General features: G+C 40.4%; 1 protein-coding gene across 1 annotated transcript; it reads right to left on the bottom strand.

Annotated features, from left to right (window-relative positions):
• Nucleotides 1–788: 788 nt before the first annotated feature.
• Nucleotides 789–1,106, bottom strand: LOC307106484 (small cysteine and glycine repeat-containing protein 7-like; the record flags this gene model as incomplete). The annotated part of the gene is made up of 1 exon (XM_079783070.1): nucleotides 789–1,106. One exon carries the CDS (start codon nucleotides 1,104–1,106, stop codon nucleotides 789–791), a length of 318 nt encoding a protein of 105 aa, XP_079639196.1.
• Between the last annotated feature and the right edge of the window lie 13,270 nt (nucleotides 1,107–14,376).

The following is a 14,376-nucleotide window of genomic DNA, read 5'->3' as shown; positions in this document are numbered from 1 at the left end:
CAGGTACCCTTTCTGTGTTTCCATAATAGCCCAGGTATGCCTGGCACATATTCTTTTTTTCCCCCTTGGGGCCCCATTTTTCATGTTTTGGATGTTTCAGGAAACAAAAACCCATCACTACCACCAATCCCCATCACCTTCACCCCACCTCAAAAATCCTTGGGTGAGTACAGGGATCCCTCAGGCAAAATGTCAGCCAAGGGGGCTGTCCCTCTCTCTAATAAATGGCCCTGGACGCAGGGTCCAGTCCCCACACTGGCTGCAGGGGAGCACAGCAGTGGGGGAGCCAGGACTGGGTTCATAGTGCAGTGGCGGGAGCAGCCAACAAAGGAAATGATACAACATGTGACTGATGGGAGAGTTTGATCATGCAATAAGTCATTTTATTAGCAAATTGAAAATAGCAAATGTTGACAGAGTAGAAAAGACTGCATACAGGCAGAAAACTCCACATGGCCAAATCCAGGCAGGAGTTATTTATAAAAAAGTAGACAGCACAAGTGAAGAAACTATGAGGGTTCCCAGGAGACTCTGACTGTGCCCAGGGAGCATCAGTTCCTTGGTCGCATATTTAATTCACGCTATGTGGTTTGGGCAACTTTGTGCAGAGTGAGAGCAAAGGGAGATCCCAGGAAGACAAAGCCTGAGGCATAAGAAGCGTGAGGGGGAAAGCTCGTGACAGAGGGCTCGAAGGAAAAAGTAGACAGAATGGGGTGAAGCAAAGTCTTACCAGCAGGATAGAGTGTGGCCTCCCTCAGCTGCTGGCCGGGGTGTATCCCAGCCACTGCCTAGCAGCAGCATTTCTTCTGGCAGCACTTCTGACAGCAGCCCTTCCCACAGCCACAGCCACAGGAGCCACAGCCACAGGAGCCACAGCCACAGGAGCGGCGGCAGCAGCAGACCACGGGGACGCTGCAGCAGCCCCCACAGCAGCCACGGCAGCAGGGGCAGCAGCTGGAGCAGCAGCCGACCCGGTAGCATCTGCAGGTGGTGCAGCCACCACAGCCACCACCACAGCCACCACAGCCGCCACCACAGCCGCCACCACAGCCACCACCACAGCCACCACAGCGGCCACCACAGCCACCACAACCACAGCACCCCATGGTGTCAGTAGAGAGGACTCAGGAGAAGTGAGGAGTGATAGTCAGGAGGTGAGGGAGGTCTGATGCCCCTTCTGCTCGGGGAGCCCTTATATACCACCTCTGGGGATGGGAGAGGGAGGACACATGACCACTTCCTTGTTATTGTTTATTTCAGTTTCTATAGGAAAACATCAGGCTCCTACTGTTTATTTCCTTACTAGATACCTTTAGTCTTATTAAATCACATAGTTTCAGTTTAGCTAAATTTAACTCTGTCTCACCCAGTGAGAATATTTAGCAAAGGACCTATCCCTATTTTTAAACACAGCCTCTCTTGGAATAGATGAGCCAGGGAGACCATCTTCCCATTGACATTTTCCTTGCTCACTAGCATTTTCCCAGGGACTTCGTGTGCTTCCCTTGACACCTCTCCAGGGACCATTCCTGAGGTCCCTCAGTAGGAGAAGGAGAACATACAAACTTAAATAAAGAAGGTAACTTCCAACATTGCTATTGGGGCCACGTATATCTAAACTTGCGGTTATGTCTGCTTCTTCTCTCTGGGTAGATGCCCTGACTGCAAACCGTGAACTCATTCAGTGAATTATAAAAACCACCCCACTTGGGACACCCGCAGGCTCTCGCTTCATCTTAAGGATCGCCTCACCTTTCTGCCTACTAATTAATTCTTCCTGCATGAGTCACATCTGTAGGCCCAGGCTTGATCATAAAGTAGGCAACAAGGCCACTGACATGAGGTTTCAGAGGCCCCAGGAAGCTCCTCTGTCCCTTTTGGGGACTCTTGTCATCTAAGGGCTGATTTCTACAGTATTAGCTCAAGACCCACTGGCCACAGAGGCTTCCCAAGAAGCGTTTGGTAGAACGCTAGTTCTTTCTTTTTTTTTTTTTTTAAATATATTTTATTGATTTTTTACAGAGAGGAAGGGAGAGGGATAGAGAGTCAGAAACATCGATGAGAGAGAAACATCGATCAGCTGCCTCTTGCACACTCCCTACTGGAGATGTGCCTGCAACCAAGGTACATGCCCTTGACCGGAATCGAACCTGGGACCTTTCAGTCTGCAGGCCGACGCTCTATCCACTGAGCCAAACCGGTTTCGGCTAGAACGCTAGTTCTGTTACAGGACACTGAGGAGCTAGGCAAATTCCAGGACAAGAGGAATAGGGAAACTGAGACAAGAAAATTTAACAAGAAAATTAAACAACAGTTTGGGCAGCTTGCAGCTAGTTTGCAGTAAAATCTTATCTTACCCAACCTAGGACTCTTGAGAACAAATGGCTATTACCTCTCTAACCAAAGAATGCAGGCAAGAAAGGGGAGTGTCAATGCCTCTTCTCCCTAACCATAGAAAGCATGGTATAAGTCACTCTGGAACTGCTAAGGCAGGAGAGGGGAAGGGGGAAGGAAAGAGGGAGAGATTTATCTCAAAGAAGTCAGCCGTTTGGGGGACATAGGAGAGAAGAGGGAGTGTTCACTTCACTGTTTAAACAGAGAAGCCAGCAGTCTCAGGGCTTGTCAAGATAAAATCGCCAAATATTTCTCATAAATTCTGGGAATGCTGTAACAGAGCAGAAGGAAGACCTTGAGAGTTAATCTGTACTAAGTTATCTGGCAGAGGAGTTTTAAAGCCTATGGACAGGAGGATATATAACCTCTTGAACCCCCACCAGGCTCACTTCTCAGGTTAGCTAAAAAGCCCATCTGTGCTCTAAGCCAGATGTAGTTTAATAGATTTACTTGCCTGGCTTCTTTAATAAACTTATTTGTTTTACTTTTTAATAAATTGGCTTTACTATAATGCAATTGTTTGGAGTCACTCATTTGAATTCCTTCCTACAAGAACCAAGGAGGGGGCTCTCCAGTAACACCTTTTCTGGTGCTGATGACAGTTCCTTGGGATATTAAAGCACGCAACACCAAAATGATTCAAATATGCTTGAAAGTAAGCTATTTAAATAAAGCTAAACAGTCTTTTTGACTCTAGATCTTCTTAGAGGCTTCAATTGGTCATGATCCTGTGACTCACAAGGAGTCAAACCTACTAGACCACAGAACTTACTTTCACTCTAGTCAGGTGAGAACTGATTTTGATGGTGGATTTAGAAAAGCACATTAACACATTCACTGCAGAGAACAGAAATAGAAAGAAGGAGCAGTGGTTCTCAAACATCCATATAATTGAAGAATTCAATGACTACACTCAGTAGACTTAGAAATTGGAAAGAATTAATCTACGTACACTTTGTGGCATATTCTATAGTTTTAGAAACTTAATCACTTACTTTTAGACAGGAGTACTTCTAAATAGGGCAAAGGATGGCCTATGGACTATTTTCTTTGTGAGGACTCTGGGTATAGAAAACTCATGCCTTCCATTGTTGGCCCATCCCAATGCACTATCCCGCTAGTACTTACTAGTAATGTCTTCTGTAGGCACAACAGCAATCTTCCCCGCTTTCATGTTTCCTCTTGCCCACTGTAGACCCAAGAGTGAAATCTAGGAGTCTGGTCATCAAAACTATAGACTTGAGGACAGTCTTCAATAATTTTCTTGTAATAGCTAACAACCCTAATTGTTTTAGCCTTCAGTGGAGTGAGGAATAGATCTCAAGGTGGGGCCCCTGGGACCAGCAGCATCAGCATCACAAGAGGTGTTAGAAATGCAAATTCTCAGAGAGTTTGGGGGTGGAGCCCAATAATCTGTGGTTAATAAGTCCTCCCAGTGATTCTGATGCATGTTCAAGTTTGAGACCTTTGGACTGTGTCAATATAGGGGAAGATCACTTTTTACTATTTTGCATTATTCAGTCACTTTTCTTATGTTTATTTTGCCTTCAGTATTTTTTTTCCATATGTTTTCTTAGAGCTATGAGCTGATGTTTACTACTTTGAAAGCAGCATCTTTTTCTAGCTAAGACTTTATCATCTGCTAAATTTGCACAATAAAACCCATAACACAGTGCTTCCTGATAATTCTCTTGTACTTCTAGGCTCACATCTCAACACACACATCTCAACATATATGTGATTTTTCATTTCAACAAATAATAACTCAGAGCCCATTTACTCAACTATAAGCCCAGTTTGGGGTCTGGCAGCATGATCACCCTAACAATACCAAGTGTGGAACACTCTTTTTATAATGTCAGTTAGTTATACAATAAGAAATAGAGTCACAGTTTTTGGCTTCATATTGCTATTCAAGCTAAACCATGTGCCAATGCCCTGTCATCAATGGCCAGCTGCCTAATTCTAGACACATCTGAAAAGACAAAAATAGCTAATGCAAAGAGCAGTGTAGCCATCTGGCCATCAACAAAATCTTTTTCTCTAGATATCAGGCTACCCTGTTGTCCCCCACACATTCAGTCCCAATGAGTCTCAACCAAACATCGCAGGTTTCCAAGGATGCAGAGGTGGTCTAACCCCTACCCAGGAGAAGATTCCAGAAAATCGGGACTGAAATTATGTTTGGGAAATTGCAATTCTAGGACCTGCGATTCTCTTAGTGATTTCTATGCACTGCAAGGAACAATCTTCCACTTGAAGACAGATTCTTTTTAAAGGGAAGAGCAAAAAATAAGCTCTACACTAACAAAAAGCATGTGGAAACAGATTTAAAACCATACCGCTTGCTTTCATGTTTCCCAAAGGAAAAAAAAATACTTATGTAGAAATACAACAAAACATTACAGGATTGTATATATATATATATATATATATATATATATATATATATATATATATATATTTATTTATTTATTTTTTTATTTTTACAGTATTGTTTTCTGCAGACGGAAAAAATCAAAGAAGACCTAAATAAATGGAGAGGCACGTCATGTTCATGGATTGGAAGACTCAACAAAGTGAAGATGCCAATTGATCTATAGGTCTAATACAATTCCAAAATTTCAGCCAGGTGCTTTGTAGATGTAGACGAGCTTATTCTGGACAATTGGTGCAGCCACTAGGGAAAGCAGTATGGAGTAACCTCAAAAAAATTAAAAATGGAACTGTTGTATGACCCAGTGATCCCACTTCTGGGAATATATCCTAAGAATCCCCCAAAAAATGGATTCAAAAGAATATATGCACCCCTATGTTCATTGCAGAGTTATTTATAATAGCCAAGCTCTGGAAACAGCCTGAGTGCCCATCAGTAGATGAAAGGATAAAAAAGCTATGCTACATTTACGCCATGGAATACTACGTGGCCATAAAAAAGAAGGAAATCTTATCTTTTGTGACAGTATGGATGGACGGACCCAGAGAGCATTATGCTAAGTGAATAAACTGTCTGACAAAAACAAATACCATATTATTTCACTTATATGTAGAATCTAATGAACAAAGTAAACTAACAAACAAAAATAGAAACAGACTCATAGATACAGAGAACTGACTGACAGCTGTCAGAGGGGAAGGAAGTTGTGGGACTAGGTGAAAAAAGGGTGAGGGATTAAGCAACAAAACCCAACAAATTTATAGACACAGACAACAGTATGGTGATTACGGGCAGGAAAGGAGATTAGGGGAGGGAGAAGAGGGTAAAGGGGGAAAAATGATGATAGAAGGAGACTTGACCTTCACACACAATACAAATACAGATGATATATTATAGATTATACACCTATAACCTATATAATTTTATTAAGCATCACCCCAATAAATTCAATTTAAAAAATAAAGTTTATTGGTCAAGCACAGGACCTATTTAGCTAAAAGAATTTTGAAAATGAAAAATAAAGGGAACAAAATCACTCTACCTAACGACCCAGATTATTATATAGACACAGTAATCACGACCACATGGGTTGGGAAGAGGGACAGACACCTAGATCAAGGGAACAGGGTAGGGGTCCAGGAGAGGACCCACACCAAGAGGCCCAACTGATTTCTGACAAAGGAGAAAAAGTGATTCAATGGATGAAGAATAATCTTTTCACCAGATGATGTTAGAACAATGGCACATCCATGCAAAAAATCTTAACCTAAACCTTACAGCAAAATGGCTACTGAACAAATGAAAGGAAGGTCATTCACAGACTCGATTACCCCCTCACCTGTGTGAGCACCTGCCTTTTACATGGTCTGACTGGTATGTGCCTGTTTACAAGACCCTGAAGTTCTGGAGGGCAGGAACCACGTGGCTTTGATTTTGAACTCCCAGGTCCTTTCACAGTATAAGGCATCAATTAATATTTGATGAATGAATGACTTCACCCTCTTTCCAGGGGATGGCAGCAGGTGGTCACATCACCAAGAATCAATTTAAGGCCATTTACAAGGCCAGAGAGGGTTGGGTTTTGAACAGTGTCTATGTGAGGCGTGTGGGTCACACAGAGATCTGACCCTTCTTTTCTTGGTAGAGTATGCAATTCAGCTGTGTCATTAGGCTTAGGGCCAAAGACATTCTTCACAGAAAACTCACCAAGCAGAGAAGCAAAGCAGTAAACCCAAAGTACAATGTGTCTTCCAGGAACATTTTAAATTGAAACACTTTAAAAAATGCACGTCATCTAAAACAGCAGGGGGAAAACGCCCCATAATAATACAAGGAAGTTCATTTAAAATAAAATCAATGGTTTTCATAAAGGATACCCAGGTGACCTCTGAGGTCAGTCTCCCAAGCTTCTGGAGGTCACCAGAGCAGGTGATGAAAACTCAGAAAATAACGTCATCTTGAAAGCAAAACTTCTGTGTGTTTTTTAAGATTGAGCTGGTACTTTTTAAAAAAGGCATAAAAATAATCTCCCAATCCATCTAGAGTTGATTTTTTCTTTTGCTATTGTGGTTTTTGTTGCTTGTTAAAAAAAAAAAAAAGTGTAATTAGATACAAGCAAAATTGAGCTACCAAAAAACTAAAATTCAGGCCAAATAGTTGGGCAATAAGAAGAAAACCTTTGGAATGAGGTATCTAAAATGTCTAATCTATGATGATATTTCATGAGACCATCCAACGTGCTTCCACAGGCTGGAAATTCAGCCTCCAGAGAGACCTACCTGCCCCCATCTCCCACCCAGATTCCACCCACACTTAGCCCAGGGGGCAGCACCTTTGTTTCCTTCAATCACTAGCCTCTTGATCCTGGGTTAAGACATTTTGCCAGCAGGACCAAGGCAAGAACAGAGACACATATCTATTTCCTAGAACCTAAGGCCTTCAAAATAGCTTTTGACTACTTTTTAGGGAGGATGTTAATGAATATTCTTTTTCCTTTGAGTTGTTCTGACACAGAACAGAATCAAGAGTTAGAAACAAGGAGTCATGGAAGGGAACAGAAAACAGATGTCAGGAAATGTTTGCTCACCTACCAGGAGCCAGTCCTCATCAAACACTTCTCCATGGGAGCCATGGGACATAGGGCTGAGCATTTTTACCCAGAAATAACCAGATCTGTAATCCTTCATAAGACTGTGGGAATACAGTGTGGGAGGCTATAATTGCCACAGGCAGATCTACGAAGCCTTTGAACTTGAGGTCAGAGAAGAACCTGGGTGTTGTAAGGTTGATGAGCTAGGATGGGTCATGAGGACATGAGAGGGGGGAGATGTCCACCAGAATGCACACAGGTAATTGAAGGGATAACATACAGCAAAACGTTAAGGGCAAGTGACCCGTATCACTATTTGTCTTTTTCTTAGCTCAGAAGTTGATGCCTTGGAACAAGCATCGAATGGGAATGGGGGACAACGCCCTCTGGTCTTGTCCATATCACGGTGCACCTGTCTGCATGTCAACAAGCCGCTAACCCTCTCTAAGCAGCCATTTCTTCCCTTTGTAAACACTGAGCTCAGATTCTGCCAAGGGTCCCTTCCAGCTCCTAAATTCTTCAGAGTTCAGTGATAATAAAGAATGGCCCATTTTAACTAAAATGTATTCCCCAGATATATGCTTATTAAGGAAAGTACCGATTTGTCTACCGAAGGCAGGGTTATTTTTATTTGGTCTGGATTGAAGATTTCATTGTTACTAACTTGATGTATACAACTAATGTGAAGTGATTTCAATCAAATTTACTTTCTTGATGAGGGTTAAGCAGATAATGCTAGAATTGTAATTTACATTAATATAAGGATATAGAATCACATTCTATTCTTAATATTGGGCCAGATATAAAAGAAATATAAACTTGGAACACATAAAAGCTCAAAAATAAAAGCCATGAAGACAATAATGAGGACATAAATCATTGCCACTTATGGAGGGCATACATACATGAATCAAATTTAATTCTGAAGACAATCTTGAAAGATATCATGTTCCCCTTTTTACAAATGGGAAAATTAACATCCAGGGAGATTAGACAAGTGCCACATGTGCAAGGCTTTGGAGTTGGAATGGGAACCCAGATTTGAGAGATTCTACCGCCACGCTCCTGGTTGCTGCCCTTCAACACCAGCAGTTGCACCCAGCAGGTTGCTGGGTAAACAAGGGCAAATGCGGGCTGGGATGACTAGATGCCCAGGTATGTTTCAGCATAACTTCTAGCATTGTTCCTTCTTCCTGGATAAGTAAAACCAATTTATCAGGAAATACTTGGAGGACAACTAAACTCTTTTCTCGATTTGAACAGTGTCGGCTTTCTATCACTTTAAAAGTAGCAGAGACTTGTAAAATATCGGGTTCTAATGGAATGGGGGTGGGGGTAGGGTGATTTTCCAATTGTTCCTTGGTTACTCCACCCCTTGCTTTTCTCCCTGACACCTGTATTTTCTCTTCTTCCCCCCTGTCCCCCATCTCAACCCATACATGGCATGACAAAAGTAGATTCTTTCATTGCAGAAACATCCATCTGGGGTCTTCCCCCTTTATCATGGCATCACATGTGAACTCTTAGAATAATCACCAGTAAGTGCTGGAACATAACCAGTGATGATGAGGCTGCTCAGCGCGTCACTTGAGCAAGTGGGTAACATTTGGCAAGTGGCTGATGGCAAAGCCATCCGGCAAGGGAGGCCGTGGATGCGCCCGGAAGCAGGGCGGCCACCTCCCCACTGGGTAATGAGTCACAGGACCCGATTTTATCACCCCAGGAAGTGAGCCAAGGAATTCAATTTAGGATGACTTATGTATTTCATTCATTTGGTTAAATTACCCCAAAGAAAGAAAAAAGTGCCTGCCACTTGCCAGCACTGGTTTAATGTCAGGGATCCGGATGAAGTCTCCATAGCCCAGAATGGCAGAGGAAATGTTGGGATAACTTATTCATGCACAGTCTTTATCTTATTTTTGCATTTTAAATTAAGATATCATTCACATACCATAGGATTTACCTTTTTTAAAGTGTACAATTCAGTGGGTTTCAGCATGTTTACAAAACTCACTATTTAATTCTAGAACATTTTTATTGCCTCCAAAAGAAACCCTGTATCTATTAATGGTCATTTCCTATTTCTCCTCACCACCATCCCCCTCCCCCCTCCCCACCCAGGCCCTGGAAACCATTAATCTACTTTGTCTCTGTGGATTTGCCTGTTTTGGACGTTCCATACAAATGGAATTATGTATGAGGCTTTTTATATCTGGCTTATTTAACTTAGGATAGTGTTTTCAAGGTTCATCCGTTACAGCATGAATCAGCACTTCATTCCTTTCTCATGGCGGAAAATTATTCCACTGTATGGCTATACATTTTATTTATCCATTTACCAGTTAATGGATGGATGGCTGTTTCCACTTCCTGGCTATTGGGAATAATGGTATGAACATTGGCGTACAACTTTTTGTGCAGACATGTTATTTCTCTTGAGCATACACCTAGCATTGGAGTTGCTGGGTCACATGGTAACTCTACTAGTATGTTGAACTTTTTGAGCAACTGCTAAACTGTTTTCCAAAACAACTGCATCATTTTCTTTTTTAAAATATATTTTTATTGATTTCAGAGAGGGAGAGGGAGAGATAGAAACATCAATGATGACAAAGAATCATTGATTGGCTGCCTCCTGCACAGCCCACACTGGGGATTGAGCCTACAACCCAGGCATGCGCCCTGAGCGGGAATAGAACCGACCTCCTGACTCATAGGTTGACGCTCAACCACTGAGCCACGCCAGTCGGGCTGCACCATTTTCAATTCCCACCAGCAGTGTGTGAAGGTTCCAATTTCTCCACATCCTCTCTAACACTTGCTATTGTCTATCTTTATTAGAGCCATCTCAGTAGGTACTTTAAAGCTGACATCATGCTATGCTGCAAGAGATCACAGTACTTGTTGTTTGGGCTTGCGAGATAACTTCATATCCTCAACTTCTAAATTCCCATGTCAACACAGAACTCTCTCTGGTATTATTAACAACATTCATCCAAAGTTAAAAAATGTTATCAACCCTGAATATTTATATATAAAAACTAAACCACAGAAACACTATGAGAATATATAGGTAAATATTATATAACATCAGGTTGGTTAAGGTTTTGAGCATAAATTCAAAGTTAAAAATTATAGCCGGAACCGGTTTGGCTCAGTAGATAGAGCGTCGGCCTGTGGACTGAAAGGTCCTAGGTTCGATTCCGGTCAAGGACATGTACATTGGTTGCGGGCACATCCCTGGTAGGGGGTGTGCAGGAGGCAGCTGGTCGATGTTTCTCTCTCATCGATGTTTCTAGCTCTCTATCCCTCTCCCTTCCTCTCTGTAAAAAATCAATAAAAATATATTTTTAAAAAATTATAGAAAAGACTGTACCCAGCCGGTGTGGGTCAGTGGTTGATGTTCGAGGATAGCCCAGGCACATGCCCGGGTTGCGGGATTGATCCCCAGTAGGGAGTGTGCAGGAGGCAGCCAATCAATGATCCTCTCATCATTGATGTTTCTCTCTCTCTCCCTTCCTCTCTAAAATCAATAAAGAAAATATTTTTTAAAAAATATAAAAAAGATGGATAGATTTGACTCTATAAAAACACAGAACTTCTATACATAAAAAAATAGGAGAAATATTTGCTAAATACATCAGTGATTTTACTTTAATGTCAATATACAAAAAGTTCTAACAAAACAGTTTTTAAAAGATGAGCATTCCAGAAAAGAGGTCTCTTCCTTGAGGGTGCCTCTGTAATTCCAAAACAACATAGAATGTGATGAACAAAAATATAAATTTAGGTGACCCCATTACTATGTCTACATTAACCTTTAAAACAATTATAAGTGAAAAAATGTAACTAGTAAAACATGGAGAAAACCAACCTCAGCAGTAATTGAAAGAAAAGTAAGATGAGGCATTATTTAACCTCCCTTAAATTAGCACTTATTAAAAATAATCCCCAGATTTCTGACAACCAGACATTGAGGTAAAAATGGCCCATCTGCCTTTTTGTTATTTGTAAAAAATTAAAGCAATCCCTGTAAAAATAGCAATTTAGTTGAGAGGACAAAATTTTAATGCTTATAAGCCAATAGTGTGACTTTATAATTTATTCCAAGATATAATACAAATAAAAGGTATACACAGCAAGGTATTCAATTAATGTTATTTAAATTATGAAAAAATGATAAATGACCAGGAAGACTACAGAGCAATATAGAAAATGTCTGAGATGTACACTGTTCACTCAGCGATTCCATTTCTAAGACATGACGCCAAACAGTACATGCGCAAAAGTATAGTTCCAAAAGTGGGGTTCCAATTTTTCCGATGCTGAAAAATTGGAACCCCACCTAATAAATCACTGAAGAGAATGGAAATCTATATTTGAAAGTAAAACCCATGATATATTGAGTAAAAGGTTACAAAATAGGAAGCATGATTCCATTCTGTATGAGGTCCTTATGTTAACTATACGTGGAACACAACCCCGTATTTATATCTGCAAAGGATTTTTTTTTAAAAATCTTCTCTACTTTCAGATTCTTTCCAAGCATATATTATTTTCACAATCAGAAATATATGTTTCCACTTTGGAAAATTATATGGCAAAAGTACATTAAAAACTGGCTATGCTTGTGATGCAAAACTTCCTATGAGCAAAAATATAGTAGGTCCTCGGGTTACGTCAGATCTATTCCTACGGCGAGACGTAACACGATTTTCGCCGTAAGTCGGAACCCACCTACATAAGCACCTACGTCACTCACAAGGAACACATACACAGCAGTAATGAAGTGAGAGAGTAAAAAAAAATTAAAAGAAATATAACAATTCCTGACCTTTACTTGTGGTAAATAGATAATAAAAAACATAAAGCACATATGTACATACATCAAAATGATGGAACTTTTTAAAAAAAATAAATGCGAGATGGCCATGTAACCACGAAATGACATACGTCAAGTCCGACATAACCCGAGGGCTGTCTGTATGGAGAAAAAAACAAAATTAGACAATTTCAGATAGAAAGGCTGTGAGTAGTATTTTAACTTCGATTAACCCTTTGCACTCGACTGCTTTTTTCTAGATTCCTTTACTCGGGATTTAATTTTTTAAATACCCCAGATTTTACAAAGCGCGGTAGTAGAATAAAAAACTGGAGTTTCTTTTCATACAAACGTATTTATTTGGTTTTATATTTCAAATTATACATTCAAAGAGTATAAAAAGAGCTGCTACCCATGCTAACCGTGTCAAGTCACACTCGACATCCAAGCGCAAAAGGTTAATGACGACGAAAAAAGTTTTTTAAACCCAAACTCTGCTGGAACCAGGAGCTTCAAAGTAGTAATCTTCTATAATAATAAAAGGGTAATATGCTAATTAGACCAGACATCTTCTGGATGTCATTCCGGACGTCCTTCCTGATGAAGCTGGGGCCAGAGGGAAGCCAGCTGGGAATCGGGTGCCTGTGGACGGCTCGAGGGAAGCCAGCCCGGGTCATGGGTGCTAGAGGGAAGCCGGTGCCAGAAGCTGGGGGAAGGAAGGCCTACTCTTGCACGAATTTTCGTGCATCAGGGCTCTACTGCAATATAAATGAGAGAACTTTAAAGTCAGCCGTAAGTCTACTCGCCACTTGGCTGAATAATCTTGGCCAAGTAAACAACGCTATGTCAATTTTCCTGTGACAAATACTGCCTGGAAGCAGTAGTGTACTGTTGTAGCCATTAAATGACATCAATTGTATGAAGTGCTCCTGCATTAAGACTGATCTTCATAAATCTTGGCACATTAATACAACTTCCAAGACATACACTGCTGACTAAAAGTGTGTCTCATTCTTCCTCTGACTACTCAGAAATTTCTCTGGTTCCGGATTCTTAGACTTCATGTGCTAAGATATCTTTTCTATTAATAATTAATTAGGGCTGATATTATTCCTCATAAATTACTCCAGGAAGCAAATCCTGTCCTTGATTAATGATAAATACATTTAGAGAAACTTTCTGAACTTTAATCTTGTAAAGAATGAAAAGAACTTTTCCATTTTTACCCGAGTCTTTTCTAAGGCAAAGAGAAATAAATTTTAAGAAATTATGAATAAATACTGTGCAAATAATTTGGCACAGTAAATTTGTATTTTTCCTCTTAAAAATATGGTATATTCTGCCTGGCCCTGTCTGGCTCAGTGGTTGAGTGTCAACCCAAGAACCAAGTGGTCACGGTTCAATTCTCGGTCAGGACACACGCCCGTGGTTTTGGGCTTGATCCCCACTGTGGGGTGTGCAGGAGGCAGCTGATTAATGAGTCTCATCATTGATGTTTCTCTCCCCCTCCCTCTTTCTGAAATCAATTAAAAATTTTTAAAATGATATATTCTAAGATAACATAGATAAGGCACAATACCAACTAGTAAGCAGAGCCCCAAACTGGACATTTAGAAACTCCAAGAGTCATGGGTAGGAGCAATGGCAAAACCAACAAGCAAAACAAATGTGACTAAATGCCAGAAAGCATAGGATTTTTCCAAATATTTTAAGGTACTTGAGAGATTTTTTTTCTTCTTCAGATGAAACCATTTCCTAAGTGAAAGTGTAAGTTCATACTTAAACAGCTGGTGAGCCTCAAAATAGAATGACTATTTTATTGAGTTTCCCATCAGGCAGAATCAAGACTAATCTTCATATATATTATACATAAAGATATTTACATTGTAACAATGTTTTTAGTACAAAAAAATCTATAAACAAATGTTCTTCAAAAGGAACATCCACATAATGAAATCTTGGAGCCATTAAAATAATGAGTTAGAACTGGATGTGATAATACAGATAAATAACCACGTTAAAAAGAACCAACATACAAAACTGTACATCTGAAGTAAGGGGGGATGAGAGGCATATATATGTATACATCAGTATTAAATAACATTCCTGAAAGACTATACAAGACAAAATATT

The sequence above is a fragment of the Cnephaeus nilssonii genome (assembly GCF_951640355.1).
Source record: "Cnephaeus nilssonii genome assembly, chromosome: 10".
Taxonomy (NCBI): Eukaryota; Metazoa; Chordata; class Mammalia; order Chiroptera; family Vespertilionidae; genus Cnephaeus; species Cnephaeus nilssonii.
Note: the sequence above shows the minus strand (reverse complement) of the source record. Positions and strands in the feature narration are given on the sequence as shown.